Raw genomic sequence first — 21,972 nt, forward strand, 5'->3', positions numbered from 1 at the left:
AGCCAGTCAGTATTTGAGTGTGACAAATACAATCCTTGCAAAAATCACTCATTCCCACTTTCTCTTAAGCAGCAAGCTTGGGCTACAGATGATGTAGCACAAATCTATGACAAATGTATGACAGAACTGGAGCAGCACCTGCAGTCCATTCCACACACCCTGGCCATGAATCCTCAAGTCCAGGCGTTACGGAGCCTCTTGGAGGCTGTGGTGGTGGCTCGGAACTCCCGCGATGCTATTGCTGCACTTGGGCTGCTGCAGAAGGTGAGTGCTGACAATTCTCTGTAACAACTTGTCTAGAGTTTATTACTCATCTGGCTCGTGGATTGTCTTGCCAGCGATGGTGTTTCTTCGTGTATGTTGTGGAACTTGTTTGGTGAACAGTACTGAGCTGCTGTCTTTGGAAATTCAATACGTAAATTTGGAAGGGAGCCATGGTGTTCATTTGGTGGACTGTACACACAGGGTCCAGGCTGCTGTGGAAAGAAGCTGCTTGCTCATTCCTCTCTTCTGCAGGACAGGGATTAAACAGAGGGAAGACAAGATGATGTGTTCATTCATATTATGACAGTTCAGTAGGGAAGCCAAAAGCTGTGTGTGCAAACAAAACAGAAGTAAAAATCACTGCTTCCCATCAGCAGGCAGATGTCCAGCTGCTTCTCGGAAAGCAGGGCTTCAGCACATGTGACATTTGCTTGGGAAGGCAAACATCAGAACCATGAATGCCCTTCTTCATCCTCCTGTCCCTAAGCTTTTATTGCCGAGCATGATGTCATGTAGTGTAGAATATCCCTTTATTCAATTTGGATCAGCTGTCCTGGCTGTGTTGCTTCCCAACCTCTTGCCCATCCCCAGCCTACCCACTGGTGGGAGAGGCAAGAGTGGGAAAGAAAAAGCCTTGATGCTGTGTAAGCACTGTTCAGCAATTGGCAAAACTCTGGTGTGTTGTCAACACTCTTTTCAGCACAAATCCAAAGCACAGCACCATATGGGCTGCTGTGAAGCAAATCAACTCCATCCCAGCCGGAATTTGTGAGGCTGTACCAGTGGGGAGTGTCACAGTGAGCTCTGTGAGCTGAGCTGGCACCAGTGCCTGTGTAGTAGTGCAGAGCGAGTGACAGACGTGGAGAAAAATCCATTTGAGAGTAGTGGAAGAATACTGAGCTGTCTGCCTGAGGATCCAAGAACAGTGCCAAAACAAGAGTCACTGAAAGCTGGAGAGAGACTCTGTTCTTCTCTGATAGTGGTTGTACCTATTAAAGGATCCAGTCCTGACTAGGACTTGACCAAATAAATTGTGCTGCTCCTGTGGGACTCGTCTTCCATTTGCTGTAGACTAACACAGAGGCATCTCTTGAGTGCTGCAGCTCTTTCTCTGAGGAACCTGCTCACTTAGTTCTAGCAGGCTCTGGAAGTCTTTTGTCATGTAGTTTTCCATAAGCCATGTGCTGAACTGCTGAGGAAGCACTGACTTAGAGAAGCTGCAGCACCAACTAATGCACTCTGTCATATTATTTGGTGCACATACAAAACTAGTGGGGCATAGAGAGACCTGTAGGTTTGTTTGTGGTAGCACAGCTGTGTACAGTGAACTCATAGATGCCATAGTAACTGATCAAATCTCACGTGGTCTTACCAAGGGGACAAGCACAATAACTAAATTGTTTTTTTTTTTTTCATGTCTGCTGAGTCTTCTGGTAATAACTCTTGCTGATGTAACATGCAGAAGATTTGGAAGAGGACTTGTTTTTTCCTCTGCTAACAGGTTGCATGTGTTCTAGGCTGTAGAGGGCTTGCTGGATGCCACCAGCGGGGCTGACGCTGACCTCCTGCTCCGCTACCGGGAGTGTCACCTGCTCGTGCTGAAGGCTCTGCAGGACGGCCGCGCCTACGGCTCTCCCTGGTGTAACAAACAGATCACCAGGTCAGTCGTGGGGCAGCAGGGACACTGGTGGAGCTTTGGTCATCTTCTGGGAGTTCCCTTGTTACTCTGAATCACTTACCTGTTAATGTTTTGCATTGCTGCAATTTAGACAGGCAAAAATTACTGGCTTTTTTTTTTTTGTTCAAAATTAACTACATCTTCTGATAATGCTGTTTCACCCCAGAACATGATAGGAATCTATAATGGAATTAAGCATTAGATATGCTCTGGGCTTTTTTATTCTCCTCATTTTGCTGTCAGAAAGTGTGTGACATGGCATATGCCTGTAGCAGAAGCACTAGTGCTTCAGCTAGGCAGATGTGCCACTTTGTCCTTGGAAGAGAGGCTTCTTATGCTGAATAAACTGAAGCTCTTGAAGGGCTTTTGTGGCCGGTTGTGCAGGGCAACAAGTGCTTGAGTCTGACTGTTGTGAACTCAAACATTACCTTAGAGAATGCTCTGGAAGAGGCTTCTTTTGGAGCTGAGTAGTGAATCACAGTGAAGGGCACAGTTTCTGAAGTGTTGAATCTGACTTGCTTCACTTAAGCTGTGTTGTCGAGGTACACTTTGTAAAAGAAGTCCTTTTCTTCAGGTGCCTGATTGAATGCAGAGATGAGTACAAGTACAACGTGGAAGCTGTGGAGCTGCTGATCCGCAATCACCTTGTTAACATGCAGCAGTATGACCTTCACTTGGCTCAGGTAAAGGGAACCTGCTCTTTTGGAGAGGACATACGGTCAGCCCACTGTGAGATTTGTGACTGGGCTTTAATTGCCTTTTTTGTGTTGGCAGTCCATGGAGAACGGCCTGAACTACATGGCCGTGGCATTTGCCATGCAGTTGGTGAAGATCCTGTTGGTGGATGAGAGAAGCGTCGCCCACGTAACAGAAGCAGACCTGTTTCACACCATTGAGACACTCATGAGAATTAATGCTCATTCCAGAGGCAATGCCCCAGAAGGGTGAGAGTGTAATACTGTGCAATCTGTTACTTTTTTCTCTGCTCATTTATGATTTGAGTGTTATATAGGCAATGTCTCATATCATTCAATCATACAGCTTTAAACTTCCTCTAGAGCTGCAGTCCTCTGTTAATTTAAACTGTCACTCTAATGTAAATGTGCTCATCTTAGTCAAAATAGAGGCAACTGCAGCAACATGTCAAGCTGAACACTCGAGCAGGAAAATCTCTGTATGCACTGTGCTCCAGAATACTGTGGTACTATAAGAAACTTGTTTGAATTCCTGCTTTATCTCAAATTTAGGCAATATTCTTTTCTATTTCAATTATACATGTTATGTTAATATGTTAATTTGTTAATCACAAGCAATTAATAAGATTGGACAGTCCTTTCTGTTTAGAGCCTACGAAGCAATCCTCCACCAGTCTCACATGGCCTGTGTATCCACCAGCAAGTAACTGGGCAGCAAATGTTGCCACAGCACCTGGAAAGACCTCTGGGACTTGCAGGCTCCTAAGGTGGAAACAGTTGTTGCTGGGTTTGAGAACAACATGGATTGGAGCTTGGAGATCTCTGGATTGCTTATGAGAGCATCCAGCAGCTGGCTGGTGGCAGTGGCTGCCACTGTCAACACAGCTGCCAGTGGGAGGTCCCAAAACAAAAGTCCATTCATCCAGCTGGTGTGGATAGACTGGCTTCACTGTATGGGTTGACTTTCACTGCAGCCAAATTTGGTGCCCCAGTCAGGCTGTTCAGCACTGGCATCTCACTATCTGGGAGCATTTTAGGGCTCCTGAAGTCTGCAGAAGTGAAGCTGTCTCTAGTCCCTGGGGGGTTTTGTTGCAGCACTCTGCTATACAAATTGGAGTGGAACTTCAAAGCTTGTGTGATTTCAGTGTTCCTTCTTTCATCATAAATGTGTCTGCTTTCATGACTTATTTCTGCTATTCCAGTGAGGACTGAAAGATGCAAAGATTTAGTTTAAGAAATAATTTGCTTTCTTTCAGCTCTGTTTAACTGAGCTTCCAGTTCCTTCTCCTTCTGGGAGAGGAGGAATTCTAACCCAGCTCTTGCTGTCTGTTGCATTAGATTACCCCAGCTGATGGAAGTGGTCCGATCAAACTATGAAGCAATGATTGACCGAGCTCATGGAGGTCCTAATTTCATGATGCATTCAGGAATTTCCCAAGCTTCTGAGTATGATGACCCACCAGGCCTGAGGGAGAAGGCAGAGTACCTGCTGAGGGAGTGGGTGAACCTCTACCATTCAGCTGCAGCAGGCCGTGACAGTACCAAAGCATTCTCTGCGTTTGTTGGACAGGTAGAGCTTTTGGAAAGAAAGGTGCTTTTTATTCAACATAAGTAGGGTGTGATGCCCTCCATTTTAAAACAGTGTTATAACCTGTGTTAGGCATCCTTTTGAAACTTCCAGGTTTTGACTGTCAAAATTTTGGCTGGTTTTGATGGCAGGGTTCTGTAGAAACCCCTGTCCTCCACCAAATCATGTTCTTCAGATACTGTAGGAACAAGCTGTCAGTTCAGACCATGAGCTCTGAGATAAGTTTGGTGGGAAAAGAACTGCAGCTGAGATAGCTGTTGGGAATAGTAATGAACCTTGACTAGTGTTGCTCCTTGTGGGTAACAGTAAAAGCTCTGACAGCCTACAGAAGGAAATTGGTAATAGAGATTCAGGTAAATTGTTTCAGATCATGTGGACAAGGGAATCCCTCTTCAAACTCGAATCATTAGCGAGGAAAAACTTGAAACACCATTAGCTGAAGTGCTGCCTAAAATTTAAACAACCTCCAACATGTCACTCTGGGGCACCTTAACAGGTGTGACAAACAGCACAGATCTGCCTTCCAGGTGTGATTGAGAAGGGAGATGCCCTCAGTAGCCCAGCAGGTGTGGTAACAAACTCCCTGTAGATCTGCAAGCATCCTTTTAAAACTGTGTTCCTTGCAGGGAGCTCCTTGACTGCAGCTGCAAGGAAGGCTCTGTCCATTGTGTTCATTTTAAATGTCTCTGTCACTGCCACAGAAATGCTGCAGAATTTGCAGCTACGAATGAAAAGAAGTTCGACCTACAAAGTGTGGATAAAGATCACGACTGATGCAGTGGTTTTTTTCATGTGACTTTAGTGTCCTTGTGTACTGGCTTGTAGGCAGGTTCCTGTTGGTCTGACTTCTACTGCGTAGCATTTTTGAATGTTTTTAGTAGATATTGTGCTAAACCCACTTTTTAAAGAAATATTTTCACTTATTCATGTGACCTCACTCTTTTTTACCTTAAATCATGCTTCTAAAACACATTTCAGTGTAGTGTACTCGTAATACTCAATGCACTTTTTTGTACACTTCACTGCTTACCTTTTATAAATATTTGATCAGTTTTGAAATAGTAATTTAAATATATTGAAGTGCAGTGTTTATTTGTAATTGTTTCCTTACAGGCTTTAACGATGGGTCTTAAAGGGATTTTTTGTAATAACTGCATTAAATAAGGTTCTATCCTGAACTTAATTTTGCCTGCTTAAGTGTTGCTTTCTTTTCACTAGTCTTTAGGACAAGAAGAAGCATAGAACTTGGAAGGCAGATACATAAATTCCTTTTTTTTTATTAGAAAAAAATGTTTCTCCAGAAATACTAGAAGTTCTCCACATGATCTCCAAGTTATCAGTTATGCTGTTTTTATAACTTTGTCTGTGCAGTAGTTTAGAAATAGGATGCTTTATTCAAAACCCAGAAGTTTCCTGCAGTGTAATTTGTTTCCTTTTGGTGGTTTTAATACTGTGGGTAACAAATAAAAGGAGGTCTCTGGGGTTTCTTATATGTGTATTATTAAAGCAGCCCCCCAGTACAAAGCAAAAAAGCCCACCCAGTTTTTCTTCATGTAATGTTCATGTAAGGAAAATTCACTCTGCTAAGTAGTGATGGTTCCTGAGGTAGGAGCTGGAATCTGCCCTTCCCAGAACTTGGGAACTCCCTGTCTGGGCTCCTAAAGGCCCGACAGACTGAGCTGCTGCTGCTGCCTCATGCTGTCCTTCATGCAAGGTTGGGTGCTGGTGGCAGAACTGACACTGATGAAAGGGGCTCCTCAGGCATGCTGATGGTTTAAAATATTTGAGATCCGAAAGATTCCATTTGGCAGTAAATATGTTGGCTAAAATTGTGTTGCCACCCTCAAATTGCCTTGCAAATAATTATCTCTCTGGAGAGTGTGGTAAAAATTAATGGTGGCAGGCAAGGTGAGCACTTTGTAAAAAGGTTTGTTGTTCTAAGTAAACTGTAAAATGCATTTTCTATGGTTATGGTGCTGAGGTTTTTTCCTTCCCTGCACAGATGCACCAGCAAGGGATCCTGAAAACAGATGACCTGATCACCCGTTTTTTCCGCCTTTGCACCGAAATGTGTGTTGAGATCAGTTACCGTGCTCTGGCAGAGCAGCAGCACAATCCTGCAGCCAACCCCACCATGATTCGAGCCAAGTGCTACCACAACCTGGATGCCTTTGTGCGACTTATTGCACTGCTGGTGAAGCACTCTGGGGAGGCAACCAACACAGTCACAAAGATCAACCTCCTGAACAAGGTTGGGGACCCTTCTTGTGCTCACTGCATTTAACATGTGCTGTTGGCTGTGCCTTTGCTGATAAAGATGTAGACCTTAGTGCAGGCTGCTGCTGGAGTGTCTGATGAGGACTCTGGGTTGGTCACTGAAACGATAAACTTCTGAGTGAAGCATCAAGATGCCGAGTGGCTTCCTTGTTCACAAAGATTTCATCTCAAACCAACCTGAAACTCTTGTTTCAGGCACTTCCAGGCACACCCTTGTGCCTTGAAATGAAAAAGCCAACTGCTGTTGTTTTGAGGCATTTGAAGTGTAGTTTAAGGTAGTTTAAGTGATTCCTGAGTGTTTGCCTTGATGTTGTGAGGGCCTTTCCTATGCTCTTATACTACTTGGTTTAGGGCTGGATGGTCTCAAGTAGTTAAGACCTTCTAAAACTGTCCAGTCAGTCATTGTGATTGTGATCCAAGGGACAGGGAGAGCAAAGAATAGTGGTTGGGAGTTGCTGAAGCAAATTCTAATGTTCATTTATGCAGCACTTCCAATAACTAGGATTTTTGGTTCTTGTTATAATCTTCTGATGGTTAAAGTAGTATCTATAGATCAACTGGCAAAGTGATTCTTGCTGCCACCAATGAAATGTCTCGATCTCTTTAGGTTCTTGGTATTGTGGTGGGAGTTCTCCTGCAAGACCACGATGTTCGACAGAGTGAGTTTCAGCAACTTCCTTACCATCGCATTTTCATCATGTTGCTGTTGGAATTAAATGCTCCCGAGCACGTGCTGGAGACCATCAACTTCCAGACACTCACAGCTTTCTGGTATGTATTTGGGATTGGCCACAATGCTCATCTTTTCTTGGTAGGACCAAGGTTTTTCATGTAAAGGCTGTGACTGTTCTTTTGTGGTGGCTTAATCACCTTTGGAGTAACTGGTTCTCCCGTGGACTGTCCACTTGCTTGATTTAAGGAAAATGACTGGTAAAACCCAAGATGCTCAAATGCCTTTGCTTTTAGGGCTGTGTATGTTTTTCCCTCAATGTTATGAAAAGCAGTCTTATTGCTGTGCACTTCTAACCTGCTCTAACTTTTCTTTCAGTAACACATTTCACATCCTGAGGCCTACAAAAGCTCCAGGTTTTGTTTATGCCTGGCTGGAACTGATCTCCCATCGGATATTTATTGCAAGAATGCTGGCACATACACCACAGCAGAAGGTGTGGCTGCAGTTTATCTCTTCTGAATTAAAAAGCTCACACAGATGCTTATCTGGTGTGGTGCTGTTTCACATCTCTTGAAGTGCACTAGTAGCATGGCTGTTCTGTTTTTGTTGTCTTCCATATTCACAGTAACCTAACTGCATGGAGGAGAGTCTGTGTGTCAATAACTGTGGAACACAGGGTGAATTGAATTTAATGAACATGCCTTTTTTCGATGTTCAGAAGAGCTGTAGCCTTCTGGGCCAAATACTGTCAGCTCACTATGGCATGTTGAGTGTTCTGGAAACACCCACAGCTCAGTGATGTGCAGCTGAAGCCCCTGAAATGAGCTGTGCTGCACTCAGTACTAGAGCTGGCAGTAGCTAAGCTCTTCCATCCAGGTTTATATAAAAATCCATCTAGTTATAGTTTTGAAGTTAAGATAACTGCTCTTTGTTGCATGTTTCCCACCTGCTGTTTTTTTTCTTGACAGGGTTGGCCTATGTATGCCCAGTTACTGATCGATCTGTTCAAGTACTTGGCTCCTTTCCTTAGAAATGTGGAACTCACCAAACCTATGCAAATTCTTTACAAGGTAAAAAAGTGTCATCTAATAGATGCTGCTTCCAACCAAAGTTGTCTGAAAGTAGAGGTGTTGTGGTACCAAATAGGATTTGCTGTTACCTTCTGTGTTAGAGTTGAATGCAAATTGGTGTGGGACAGAAGCAGGCAGCCTTCCCAGATTAATTTCCTCCTGGTAATGTTAACATGACATAGAATGATGTCTCTGCAAGTTTTTGGGCAGTTTCTTCAACAGTTACACACCTCATGTATTGTATTTTATTTCACAGGGCACTCTGCGTGTGTTGCTGGTCTTGTTGCATGATTTCCCAGAATTTCTTTGTGACTACCACTATGGGTTCTGTGATGTGATCCCACCTAACTGTATTCAGCTAAGAAATCTGATCCTGAGTGCCTTCCCACGGAACATGAGGCTTCCAGACCCTTTCACCCCCAATCTAAAGGTAGAACTTACTTTCAGGAGTTTGATAATTGCTCCAAGTATTCTTTATCCAGTTTTTTTGGCAGAGACTGCGAAATTTTGGGAACAGTTTAAATACTTGATATTGATACTAGAATTAATGCAACCATTCAAAAGTTAGAAAGTAATTTAAAACTTAAGTGAAACAGCGTCTGGCAGAACAAGTTTTTAAAGCAGGTAGGCTTCAATTATATTTTAATGGTCCCTGTTTGACGTGTACCATGCAGAGTAGGAAGCAACCCTTGTCCTCTATGAAGTTTGCTGCAGTTGGAGGCATAAATCTTGCCTCTGTGTGGCTTCACTGGCACCAGTAGATACTTGGCTTGCTTGCAAGGGCTGTGCAGGTTCAGCCTGAAAGGACAGACTTGTGTTATGTGAGAGCTGCACTGAGAACTTTGTGCTTGCATGGAGAACCAGAGAGGGCTTGTCTTTCTCCCAAGGGAGACTGACTTGATGGCACCCCTAGACCTGACTGGCACAAGGAGTTGGAGCAAGGGCATCTTTATCATGTCACTGAAAAACAGGCTGCTTGAGCAGCCTTTGTGGCTTTGCTGTTTGACAGTTCAGCCAGTAGTTCCTGTCTCCGTTTTGTGCAGCTCGTGCTGGGCAGTGTAGTTTGTGCTCCACAGGATGCTGGAGACTGGAGTCCTGGGAACTCATTGTGGAAGAGATGGTGTCCAAGCACTGTGAGACTGTAAATGCTTTTGGATGAGAAACATCTGGAGCCATTTTATCTTGAAAATAATACGATAAAGCACCGTTCTGAAGCAAGCCTCTTGCTTAATGGGGAGAGACTTTGAGAAGTGTTAATGTTACCTCATTAAATTTTTGGGTATATGCCAGTCAACTAATCCTGGACTGATCAGAAGCAAACTTCCTCATGCTGCTAAAGCATTGTCCTGTTATTCTTCCCTGCCTGAGCTGTGCAGGGTGATGGGAGCGAAGCTGCAGCTCTCAGTAAGTTATCACTGAAGAAGGCTCCTCTTGACTGGTGTGGATGTTTGTACTTTTTTAAGCTGCCAGACTGTCCTCAGTGTAGATAGGGAGACCACAAAGGCTGTGACTGAATTTCCCTATGGCCTTCACCCTTGAATTTTTTATCCTCTCAGTTCCTCCAGACATCATGTAATTAGTTTGCATGTTAGAAATCAGGTTTCTTCTGAAGTCTGCAGAAGTCTGCTGTTTTCTTTTCATTGCTGGGAGGAAAAGTGATCAACCCCAGTAGTTAATGTCATGTCATTTACAGATCTGCTTTTGCAATTTGTTCCTTTAGAGACTGTTTGTGGCTCACCTGACTGGGGTTTCTCTCAACAGGTGGACATGCTAAGTGAGATTAATATTGCTCCACGAATACTCACAAATTTCACTGGAGTGATGCCACCTCAGTTCAAGAAAGATTTGGATTCCTATCTCAAAACTCGTTCTCCCGTCACCTTTTTGTCCGACTTGCGCAGCAACCTACAAGTAAGTTTGAGGGGTTTGAGGTTTCTGAGGGTGTTCAGTTTAAATAGCACGGGACAAATGATCTCACTGGCTCAGTCACCCACCACCACAGGAATTTTGTTGATGTGTTGGTCAACATGTGTTCCAGGCAGTAGAAAAGCCTGTGAAAATGCACACATCTCTGAATAATTCTGCCTCTCCTTGGTAGGATGTTCAAATGTATTGAAGGCTTTTGGAATCTGACTAAATTTTGACTCCAAGTAGATTAATTGATATAGAAAGAGATGTATCTGCATGCTAATGCTGTAGGGGTAAAAAAAGGTCAAATTAGCTAAAACCCAGTGCAAGGTTGTGGCTAAAACCACATTTCAGACATCACATGGCTTGGCTTGCAGCAGACTTCAGGTCTGAAGTTGGATTTCCTCGAGAATTGCTTAGACAGAAACATTCACTTGGTGAGACGAGGGGTGTTTGGGCCTCTGGCACTCCTGCTGAATTCACATTGCCTTACCTGATTTTTTTCTTTTAGGTATGGAGTAAAAAAAAAAAAAGTCTGCTGGGTCTGTTAACACTTTGCTGATCCTTCTGACTATATATATTCAAATATAGTATTGTAATAAGCTGTAATATGTGCTTCATAATACATGCTGTATTAGAAAAGGGTAAACGCCAAGTTAATTTGTGGGTGTCCATATAATCAAGAAGAGACTTGGATGCTGTTGTTGTACATGCTGTACCTTCAAGTGCTGAAGGAATAGAGATTGTTCATGGTTTTCCTGTCTTTGTTATTAGGTATCAAATGAACCTGGCAACCGCTACAACATCCAGCTGATTAATGCACTGGTGCTCTACGTAGGTACTCAAGCTATTGCACACATCCATAACAAAGGCAGCACACCCTCTATGAGCACCATCACCCACTCAGCTCACATGGATATCTTCCAGAATTTGGCAGTAGACCTGGACACTGAAGGTGAGCTGGAAGCACTGCAGTTCATGCCATGTTACATTTACAGCAAGTGTCTCTTTAAAAAGCACATTGAGGTGCTGGAGCGTGTCCAGCAAAGGGCAACAAGGCTCATGAAAGGTCCAGAAATCATGTCTTGTGAGGAGCAGCTGAGGCACCTGGGTTTGTTTAGTCTCAGGAGGAGGCTTGGGGGAGCCTCATCACCCTCTGCCTGAAAGGGGGTTTTAGTGAGGTGGGGATCAGTCTCTTCTACTGTGCCTGCAGTGAGAGGGCAAGAGGAAATGGCCCTAAGATGAGACAGGGGAGATTCAGATTAGATATTAGAAAAAGTATTGTCACTGTTAAGGCAGTCAGGCACTGGAATAGGTTGCCCAAGGGAGGTCATGGAGTCGCCATCCCATGAGGTGTTAAGAGGTGTCTGATCTGGCACTGGGTGATGTGGTTTAGGGGTTACAGTGGGAGTGCTGGGTTGACAGTGGGGCTTGATCTTAAAGGTCTATTCCAGCCTCAGTGATTCTGTGATTTCATGTAGCTGCTAGTGAATTCACAGTAAGGAATGCTATGTTAGAATAGTATTACTGTCCCATCAGCCTGGGCTGATACAGTTTTTACATATCTTCAGTTAGCTTTGTTCCTTGTGCCTCCGTAAGACAGGCTCACAAACGTTATCTCAAGCACTGTTAGTGGCTTCTTTACTCCTTTTTGGCTGTGTGTGAGGGGAGCTGTGTGTCCTCACCGTTCCTCTCCCGCAGGCCGGTACCTCTTCCTGAACGCCATTGCCAACCAGCTGCGATACCCCAACAGCCACACCCACTACTTCAGCTGCACCATGCTGTACCTGTTTGCAGAGGCCAACACTGAGGCTATCCAGGAGCAGATCACCAGGTGAGAGGAGAGGCGTTTCACTTGCCAACATACCCGCCTTTTGCTTTTCTTCCTTCTTTTGGGTCTTTTCCCAGTCTGGGTCTTTGAGCTCCAACTGTTTTTACTTTTGGATTTCAGGGTTCTCTTGGAACGACTGATTGTAAATAGGCCTCATCCCTGGGGTCTCCTTATTACTTTCATTGAGCTGATAAAAAACCCAGCGTTTAAGTTCTGGAACCATGAGTTTGTTCACTGCGCTCCAGAAATTGAGAAGTGAGTATGACTTTAACCACAGGATCATTAAAATGGGTAGAGCTGAAGCAGTTGCACCTTGAGTTTTTGATGCTGTCACAGCAGAAAGGACCATTTGCTGCCACTACCACCACTTTGCTTCCTTGTGCAGGTTGTTCCAGTCGGTTGCACAGTGCTGCATGGGGCAGAAGCAGGCCCAGCAAGTCATGGAAGGGACTGGTGCCAGTTAGATGAGCTGCATCCTGCATTCTAAGCGTGCCAGCCTGGAGGTCCTGTCCCATCGACTGACTGAAGACTCTGTAAGGCTCCTCCTGACCTTCCCAGCCCCCTCGATTGGGTAGAACACGACAGACCCTGGGTGAAAGTCTTATGTGGGCATGTTCCAAAGTTTGAGACAAATTTTTTGACTTTTGGCCAAAATTCAGAAGATGCTGTGAATATCATTTTAAACTAGTGTAAATACAAGGAACAGAAACATTTTGTCTGGACTTTTGGGTTTGTGCAAATTGTGTAAAAGGCAGGTGGGCAACTGGTGCCTGTCCAGCTTGTAATAAAGGGGCAGCTGCTGATGCCAAGCACTTGTCTGGGGCAGACCTCCTTGTCCTGACATTCCCAGACTCCCAAAGAATATTGAAAAGCCAGTTATAATAAGTAACTTATTTTTCTTTATGTGGATGGGGGACCTTTCAATCACTAAGTTGTTAAAAAAAAGGTGGATGTGTTTGGAATATGGGAATTATATGGAGTATGGGAGGGGTGAGGGAGGGGTTAAGGTTCAGTGTTGCTTTCCCCTCACCCTCATCAGATGCTGATAGACAGCAAGTGGAGTGGCAGTCAGAGAATGCCTCCTTCCTGTTGGATAAAAAACAGGCCCTTCAGGTGAGGGTCAGCTGTTTTCAGTAAATAAACCAGAGACCAGGCCTATAGCTTCTTTATTTTTGTTCTTTTTTTTTTTTTCTTTTTTGACAGTTGTAAATTTTGAAAGATGAGGGGTTCAATCTAGACCTTTTCCCATCCCTACCCTGTGACCACACATACAAGTTTAAGTTTGTAAAAAAAAAAATAGAAAAAAAAAAAGAATAAAAACAAAAACCCAAAGGACCAATACAGCCCATTTTGTAAGGATTTTCAATGTTTTGTAAAGTATTGGTCCATGTGTTGTATTTTGTAGCCTTTCTAGTTCTTGGGCTTTAGTTCTCCCACTCTTGTATGTATGCATACTGTAGTTACACATTAAAAGTCATGACATGCAGCACGTGCCACTCTGCTTATTCTCTCCAGTTCCATCCTGGCTAGTTGGTGTCTTTGAAAGTCTGTTCCACCCATCCAAAACCTGCAATTTTCCAGTGTGTTTTGGGCACTGCCTCTTGAAAGCAACTGGGTTTGTTTCTCTAGTGTGAGGTCAGTGGGGAGATGGAATGTCTAGACAGGGCCTTGCTTTGAAGTGCAAAAGAAGGGAGAGTTATGTGGAAATAGAAATATCTTAGTTGCAGCTTCATGAGCAGTTTGTCTCAGACAGAAGACTGCAGTGGAAGGGTACAGAGTGTAGAGAGCCCATCAGCTTCATTTCTAGTGCCTTCCACCCTGCTGTGGTTCTCCCTGCAGCCCAAGGCTGTGGGAAGGGTAGGCAGCTCCAGTGTTGCTAATGCTGCAGAATCCCTTAGCCTGTGCCTTACAGCCTGGCAGATGCTGGGAAATAGGGCTCCACTGCTTTCTTTTTTCATAACATTACTAGTTTGTTAAACCTAGTTGGCTGCTGTGGTATGGGCAGAGAGGAGGTCAGGATTTTCTAATCATGTTTAAGGGGTTCTGTATTGGGCTTTGCATTTCCTGCATGGAGCAAAAACCAGCTCCAAGGGGCTGTGCCAATGTGCCAGTGGACAGCAGCTCACAGGGAATTCTCTACCTGTTTCTGTTCTGGGCAATCTTTTTTCAGTCACATGTATGTCAAGGACTAGACTGTGGGCAGGTCCTACAATTCCCTGGTGTTTCTATAGCAGCTCACCAGTTGTGCTGAAACTGAGCCTTTTGAAGTTGGAATTTTTTGGTTCTGCTGTTGCAACTTCAGCTTACTTCTCCTCCTGTGGGGTTAGGATACAATTACCAGCAACCAGTTTATCTGGTCCAGATGCCATGGGATTTTTTTTCCTTCTATTTGACTGTAGCAAAACCATCTGCAGAGCTTATTGCCTTGTCCTGATGGCTCAGATGTGTCTCTGGTTCTGTACTAATGCTGCTGTACAAGGCTGGTGTTGCAGAGACTGGAAGGTGGACAAGACTTAGCCAAGATCCCAGTAACACAAGATGGGCTGGTAGGATGGAGGCCACTGCACTCACATCCTCCCTTTGTTGCTGAATTTTAGGAACTCTCTGAACATGGACAAAGAGTCAGGTTTAGAAAGGAGACATCATTTATTCTGCACAGGGTGCAAGGTGGAAGTTTTTCCACAAATCAAGCACACCAAGGAATAAAAAAGTGAGAGAATTTAGGCACCAAAGTTTACATAACCCCACCTATCTAATACATAGTTACCTCCTACCTAATGCAGAGTCATTTAGCTTGTGCAACCCTTATGCAGTCCTTGTTACTGTGCCTGTGGGGACCTTTTCAGAGGTCTCTGGTGGTCGTCTGGGGAGCTGCCCCCGCCTCAGTTTCAAGCAAAGTTCAGCTCAGGCTGCACAGAACCCAAGGTTTAGTGCCAAAGGTGATCTGCAGCTCCATGTCTTCTAAACAACTGCCAGGCAGGGCATAAAATACCAAAGCTTTCCATAAGGATAAAGCAACACCCGTTTAACACACACCTGATAACATCTCTTTGTATTCAAAAGAGGGGTTAAAGGTGAGAATAATACCATCAGCTTCCATCTGCAACAGAGATCAAAGGAAGGGACAGAGAATTCTACTTAAAGATATAAAGAATTCTGCTTGAAGATATCAATTCCCTCCCTTGGAAGCTTTTGAAATATTTTATTAAACACTTGCACATTCTTTGGGCTACTATTGTTCCCAATTATATTTAAATCTTGGAGGTAGGTGTTTCATGATTCTCCACATTTGATATACAATCCCAGCACTGAAATAAAAAGCAGACAGGTTAAAGACAATTATGAGATGTACCATTTTATTAAAAATTCCTGGTGCTGTTTGAGCCCATCCAAATAAAATATTCCACCAATGGTGATTTCTATCTTTCTTCACTCTTTCCATTACCTGATGGATTTCTTTGCTGTCATGATAGACAGTAATCAAAGTCTTTCTACTACTCTGTTTAGCTTCTTTTGACAGCCTTTGCAAATTTTTATGTTGTAGCAATTTCTTTACTAGCATAAGGCTTATACCCACAGAGGTGAGTTGTATAGTTAATTAAGCTATAATTTGTTTTTAATAGTTGGAAGGAAGTTACTGGGGCTGAATAGTTAAAAATCACAGCCTCTGATTTGGGTAAGTTTACAAACACAAAAATTAGAGTGTGATTTAATTGATTATCCATTTCTGTGTATTCCCAAGGAATACTAAAGCATACACACCCTTTAGCTATGTATACAAATACTGGTTTTATATTATCTCTGGCCGAATTTCAAAGTTACAGATATGCTGTTCCATATCTAGGCAGGTATCTTGAGTTCAGTTGTACTTCCTTCACAGACAAACCCTTGTTCTTGTGCTACACAGGTGCTGACATTTGTCATCTGTTCCTTTCTCTGTTCTGTTGGATGCACTGTGGTTCCATTACTGATCATGCCTAGAGCAATAATAGGATGAATATCATAGTCTTTAGTTTTAAGTACAGTCAATATTAAATAGTATTTGTTATTTCCCTACCTCCTTAATTACGTGTGGGTTGGTTTCCCAGGCTTGAGGGGGTTTGGGAGGTGTTAAAGGTTTTCTTTTTACCTTTACTTGTATCCAACGGCCTTCTGCTACTACCTCATCTCCTATGGCTCAGCAGTGATATTTACCTTCCTCCTCCTCCTTATGCATCAAAGGAAATTCTACAGAGTATATATTGTTAGATTCCCATCTAGTTGCAACAGTAATAATTTCAATTCTCTTTCATCCTCATTAAACCATTGTACAATTGATTTCTTACAGTATTTGACTGGACAAGAAAGAACAAAAGGATTATCTATGTGAGTTTCCTATTCAGAAGGATTAAGGCAATTCAGGAAAACATGTCACAGTAAGGGGCTTAATCAATGTAAAATTATACCAACATTATACCAAGTTTGACATCTGACACTGTCTCAACAGTCCTGGTTTGTGCAGCTGTGTTTGTGTAAAACAATTACTGCAATTAGAAATGCTCCTACCCCTTGAGGGCATTCAAGTTCTGTGTAAGACAGGCTCTCTTCCCAGGTACAGTTCATTAAGTTACTTCTTAATTTTTTTAGTCCCAAAGATCCAGAGGGTGTGGCTTCTCACTTATCTAGTCCTGTAGTTTTCTTCCCTCATAAATGGTGGTTCCAGAGCTCTAGTCCCTGAAGTTTCATAGCCATGTCCTGGGAGGGGAACCTGCTACAGTCCTTTCCAGTGTTCCTGTAGTGTCCCATCATTCCACAGTCTCACACAGACCCAGTCTCCCGCCTGGAATTTGTGAACACGAAGGTCCAATCTAATCGGATTTCTGTGTTGAAGGGTTTAGTGTTGTCAGCAGCTCCAGCTGCCAGATGTTTACTCTGAGCTGCCAGTTGGATTTCTGCCCTCTTAATCTGGACAAGGAGCTGCTCTTGCCTTAAATTTCTGATGCTGAATTAGGGAAGCCACTTGCTGTTCTGACAGTGTATGCCTGCCTTCCTAAAACAGCCATTGGGAGGTCTGGGGTTTCTTAAGGCCTCTGGAAGAAGGTGATATTTGTGCTCCAGAGCTCTCACTGTACAATAATGCCACCCAAAATCCCTTCAGTGCTGTCAAGATACTTCTTTATGTAGAGGTAGCTCAAAAGCCACATGCCATATAAGGGACAAGTGGGCCTTTAGTCAATCTTGCCATCTGTCCTCCCTGCTGCAGGACTGATGTCCAGAGGCTGCCCTTCCCCTTGGATCAGTCCTGGGCAGGTCCTGTCCAGGTTTCTATCGTACCAGCTCCAGCAGCTGATGCAAGATCCTTTTCTGTCCGTAGCGCACGTGCAGAGCCTGCTGCTCCCTTCGACTCAGTTTCTCATAAGCCTCCTTGTTATTTAGCAAGTCCTGCTCTGCTTTCAGGTCTGACCTGTAGGACTCCAGGGTCAGCAGCACACTGTCATAAAGGAGCTTCTTGCAAGGGGTTTTTAGTCTGGAGAGAGCCTCGTTGGAAAGGGTAGAGTTTTCCTCTTCCTCACTGTCATCTTCCCAGCCATCTTGTTCCTTATACTCCTTGAATTCTTCTTCTGACATGCACAGCACCTGTAATGACCCAGGCAAAGGGACAAGTCACTGGCAGTGTGAGCACATCAGGCTTTTTCCTCTGTGAAAGAGAAGAGCCATGTGGAGCACGCAAGTTATTCCTCAGCCACACTAAAGGTTAACAAACTGAAACTGGCTTAGATCCCTAATTGCAGGCAACTTCTGTGTTAGAAGAATGTTCAAATAGAAAACCTGGACATCTCAGCTGTCACCTACGAAGTTTTGAAAGCTCCCTAGAACAGCAGTGGCCATGGAGCGAGCTGTTCAAAACAGGTACGAGTACAGACGGGTGGCTAGTTGAGGAGAGGAAGATGTTTTAACAGCACCTGGGAGCTGGACAGCCACAGCCCATGCAGGAGTGTTGGTACCAACCTGCCTTCCCGTGCTTGTCCCCTCCCCTGAGCCCTTCTGCACTGCTGGTTAGCCCAGCTGCACTCCGTGCTCTCCTTGCGTAGCTCTCTCCCCCCTCCCTGGCTGTGCTCACCTTCAGGGTCACAGACAGCTCTTCCTCTGTCAGCACCTCATCCCAGCCAAGCACAAAGGCACCTTCCTCGCCCACCATCTCCAGCTGGCACAAGAAGTCCCACTGCTCTGAGACCAGCTGCTGCTGCGCTTCGCTCCTGGCACCTGTTTGAAGACAGCAGAGCTGCAACCCCACCGGGGCGGGGGGCGAGCGAAGAAGGGCAAACAGGAGGCACAAAACAAGGCGTGGCCCCAGCACCTGAAATGCTGTGGATCAGGCATTATTTTTCGTGTCGCACTCGATCCCTGCTCCGTTACATCCCTGTGTACCCGGATCCCTGCCCCGTGCCCTCCCGGGGTGCCCACGGGTGGCACTCACGCCGCAGCGCCGCTGCGCGCACCGTCACCATCTGGATGTCGGCGGTGTCGTGGGTGTTGCCGGGGTAGGGCTCGGCGAAGCCGTACATGTGCAGCAGCTGCCAGTTGGCCATCTGCCCGTAGGTGTTGAAGATCTCCTGGCCCTTCCCCACGGGCTGTGTTGTCACCATTTTTAAGCAGTGCTGCGGGCAGGGAGAAGGAGCTCAGGGCTGTGCTGCTCCGACAGGGAAACGCGGGGTTTGAGAGCGGCTCAGATGACCCCCAGCTCTCACTGACCAATTCCAGCAGGGCTTCATATTAACAAGATCCAGGCCAGACTCGCTGCCCAGGGATGTGTCTCCATTCCCAAAGGCCTCATGAAAGGGGAGCCAGGCTGTGACAATGCCTGGCACAGCAGCTTTGCACTCACAGGAGAGTACTCCAGGTTGGCGTTGTGGTTGGCCACGTGATTCAAAATATCTGCTACAGGCACCATCATGGGAGGATTGGGCCCCTTCTCATCTTCATCTTCCTCCTCCAAAGGTTCCTGAAAGCTAGAAAGAAGGGAGATGAAGACAAGCCTGTGGTTCACAGGGCAGCACACAGCAAGCCTCATCTTATACTTACATTCTCATGCAACCACAACCTTTAAGTATCAGCCTCAAATCTTTCCTATGATCCTGCTCCTTGTCCTTACTCCCTGTCAGAGCAGAGCCCTCACTTCTCACCTGTAGGCCATGACAAATGCCACCAGCTCCTTATACAATTCCAGAGTGTGCAGCTTGGGGTCAAAGACATCAGGATGGGACTCCATGAAAGGGAGGATGATGGAGCTGTACTCCAGGTGGATGTTAGCTAGATCCTTGTCCACAGCTTCTGGAATGCCTGTGCCCTGCAGGAGCCTTGTTCGCTCTTCTTCAGGCCTGTTGCAAGAAAAACAGAGGTTGTGCCTCAAGGAGAAGAGTCTACAGACTGCTTCCTCCTTCAAAATCTCAGCTTCCCCCTGCTCTGCAGATCCCTGTTCTCTGGCTGTGCCTGTAGCATAACTCCAAGAGAGTCCCTCAGGCTCCTGCCAGTGCCAGCACAGGGCTGGAACAGAGGGCTGGGGTTGCCCAGTAGGACCAGATCCATGCCCAGGACCCTGCTCAGCAGCACCTGGGCTGTGCCAGCTGCCAGCCTGGGCCTCCCCACAGCCCTGCCTGGTTTCACCTTACCAGAACATGGGGTGATCCAGGCTCCGGAAATCCTGCCAGAGGGAGAAATACGGCTGCCACTGGGAGCTGCTGGCTGTGTACTCGTGCAGCAGGGCCAGCAGGAGAGGGACCCACCCGGACTGGCTCTGCAGGGACTCCTGGGCTGAAGAACCAGACACGGTGGAGAAAATGTAAGTTGATCTTGAGGTGTTTTTTTCCTCAAAGAACCAAAGCCTGACACCACAAGCCTCAGTCCCACCTTTACCCTGGAGGCAGGAGTTCTGCTTGTACTCTGCTTTGTCTTAGTCTGTCCTGAGCTGAACCACAAGCTGCTGCTCTGCAGCTCTCCCAGATCCTACTGCCCTGCCATCCTCAGCCTGAGCCTGTGGGTGCCTTTAGAAACCAAGGAACTGTTCTTTTCCCTACAGGGGCCTGTCCTGGGCCTCCAGGGAAATGTAAGTGACATGAGCCTGTCAATTGGAAGTTGGAGATATTGGACTACTGGGCTTTCCTCCCTGCCCAGCAGAGCTCCAGGCTCCTTTAGGGAACCCCCTTTCCTTGCTGGTATCTAACAACCCTCCAGCAGGAACGTCCCCCAAGGCTTTATCCCAGACCCATTAATTCCTTTAAAAAGCAAAGCAAACTCGAGTGCCACGAGAAGCTTGCGCTCACCTTCCTGCAGGAGGGTGTGGATGGAGGTGGTGTGCTGGGACAGCAGCGCCGTGCGAGGGATGGTGAACAGGACCTCTCCCGCCTCCAGCTCCTCGGCGGCCAACAGGCCGTACCCCGCCACCGTGCCCTCCCTGCTCAGGCGCACCTGGGCCGGGAGGGGAGCGGTGACGGGCGGGCCGGAGACACCGGAGCGGCCCGGGGGAGGCCCGGTCCGGCCCGCACTGCCTCACCTTGGGGCTGAGCTCCACCCCGGCCCGCCCGCACCACGCCAGGAACGCGGAGAGGGGGTCGGCGCTGCCCTTCCCTCCGGAACCGCTCCCGGCCGCCGCCTGCGGATGGAAACACGGCGTGAAGGGGAAGGAGCCGCAGGGCCGATCGCGGAGCCCCGGTAAGGGCCGGGGTCTCCCCCGGTGCCCCCCGTACCTTGAACCTCTTGGGCGCCGACGCCATGACGGAGCCCACACGTGGTTCCGCACCACGTGGTGCCGCCGGGCCCTTCCGAGTGGGCGGGGAGGCTCCGCCCCCTCCCCGCGGGGCTGACGGTGGCCGCGGAGGGACAGAAAGGGGGGGGGGCGGCCGCGGAAACGCGCCCGGCAAACTGAGGGGTTCGGGCGTTTCTCTGCGGGCTCTGGGGTGGTCGTAGAACCTCCTGTGGGGTCATGGGACCTCTGAGCACCCCCCTGAAGGGTCTGGGGTCCTTGTGGTGCCTCTCGGTGGGATCCAGGGACCACCACTTGTCTGTCTGCGGTGTCTGGGGACGCTGTGGGGTCTCTCTGAGGGGCTCCTCAGGTCTCTCCCTGCATTTTGCTGCCTCCATCCCACCCCGGGGGCTGCACTGCTGGGCTCACACCTCCAGGCGTGGGTTAAAAACAGCGGGCTCTAATTAATCAGGATAATTAAGCTCGTGCTCTTTTTCTGTCAAGACCATCCCCCTCCACCCTGCGTGGGGCTCTGATCTCCCTCCAGGGCAGTCCCGCGGCTCATTAGTCCCGTCCCCAGTCCCGCCGGAAGGGGGGCCGGTGCCATCGCTGGCGGCTCTAATTAAGCCAATTAGTGCGCACGAGGTGTTTGAAGAGGCCCCACGGGGCTCTCCGCGGGCTGTCCCTGGTGCTCCCCCACCCCACCAGCCTTTGGGATCGGCTTTAATCACCTCCAGCCCCTCCCGGGCTGGACTGGCAGGGTGGGTTCCCTGAGGGGCAGAGGGGTCCCATCCTGCACCACGGGCAGGAAGGGCAAGAGAATATGTGGGGCGGCCTTTGAGTGCCCACCCGAGCTCTCGGTTCCTCCGAGGGCTCCGTGTCTCTGTAACCCAACTCCTCGCAGCCGCCTCCCTCCCGCCTTACCCCGCTCCTGTAAAAGCGCTGCTGGCGCTCGGACCCGAACCGAGATTGCTGCAGCCCCAGAGCACGGACCCCAAACCCCTGTGCGATCGCAGCCCCGAGCGGGGACCCCAAACCCCTGTGCGATCGCAGCCCCAGAGCACGGACCCCAAACCCCTGTGCGATCGCAGCCCCAGAGCACGGACCCCAAACCCCTGTGCGATCCCAGCCCCGAGCGGGGACCCCAAACCCCTGTGCGATCCCAGCCCCGAGCGGGGACCCCAAACCCCTGTGCGATCCCAGCCCCGAGCGGGGACCCCAAACCCCTGTGCGATCCCAGCCCCGAGCGGGGACCCCAAACCCCTGTGC

At 47.2% G+C, this 21,972-nt stretch overlaps 2 protein-coding genes across 8 annotated transcripts in view; one reads left to right on the forward strand and one right to left on the reverse strand.

Annotated features, from left to right (window-relative positions):
• Window positions 1-13,473, forward strand: part of CNOT1 (CCR4-NOT transcription complex subunit 1) — a 55,126-nt gene extending 41,653 nt beyond the window's left edge. For all 7 annotated transcript variants that reach the window (XM_017824175.1, XM_017824180.1, XM_017824179.1 and 4 more), the window contains exons 35-49: window positions 73-264; window positions 1,782-1,924; window positions 2,517-2,625; window positions 2,717-2,886; window positions 3,976-4,207; window positions 6,228-6,476; window positions 7,110-7,273; window positions 7,551-7,668; window positions 8,144-8,245; window positions 8,502-8,675; window positions 10,007-10,156; window positions 10,928-11,108; window positions 11,855-11,987; window positions 12,105-12,239; window positions 12,370-13,473. In XM_017824175.1, coding sequence (XP_017679664.1) covers window positions 73-264; window positions 1,782-1,924; window positions 2,517-2,625; window positions 2,717-2,886; window positions 3,976-4,207; window positions 6,228-6,476; window positions 7,110-7,273; window positions 7,551-7,668; window positions 8,144-8,245; window positions 8,502-8,675; window positions 10,007-10,156; window positions 10,928-11,108; window positions 11,855-11,987; window positions 12,105-12,239; window positions 12,370-12,448 — 2,331 coding nt within the window. In that variant the 3' untranslated portion in view covers window positions 12,449-13,473. The remainder of the gene's footprint in view (window positions 1-72; window positions 265-1,781; window positions 1,925-2,516; window positions 2,626-2,716; window positions 2,887-3,975; window positions 4,208-6,227; window positions 6,477-7,109; window positions 7,274-7,550; window positions 7,669-8,143; window positions 8,246-8,501; window positions 8,676-10,006; window positions 10,157-10,927; window positions 11,109-11,854; window positions 11,988-12,104; window positions 12,240-12,369) is intronic.
• Window positions 13,474-17,120: 3,647 nt separating this feature from the next.
• On the reverse strand, window positions 17,121-20,755 carry SETD6 (SET domain containing 6). The gene is given in 9 exon segments (XM_017824273.1): window positions 17,121-17,600; window positions 18,085-18,227; window positions 18,442-18,622; window positions 18,850-18,973; window positions 19,148-19,342; window positions 19,634-19,775; window positions 20,285-20,456; window positions 20,458-20,613; window positions 20,708-20,755. Coding segments are annotated over 9 exon segments (1,452 nt in total). The 5' UTR covers window positions 20,735-20,755; the 3' UTR covers window positions 17,121-17,288.
• Between the last annotated feature and the right edge of the window lie 1,217 nt (window positions 20,756-21,972).

This window comes from Lepidothrix coronata, unplaced genomic scaffold (assembly GCF_001604755.1).
Source record: "Lepidothrix coronata isolate B3197 unplaced genomic scaffold, Lepidothrix_coronata-1.0 Scaffold110, whole genome shotgun sequence".
Lineage (NCBI taxonomy): Eukaryota > Metazoa > Chordata > Aves > Passeriformes > Pipridae > Lepidothrix > Lepidothrix coronata.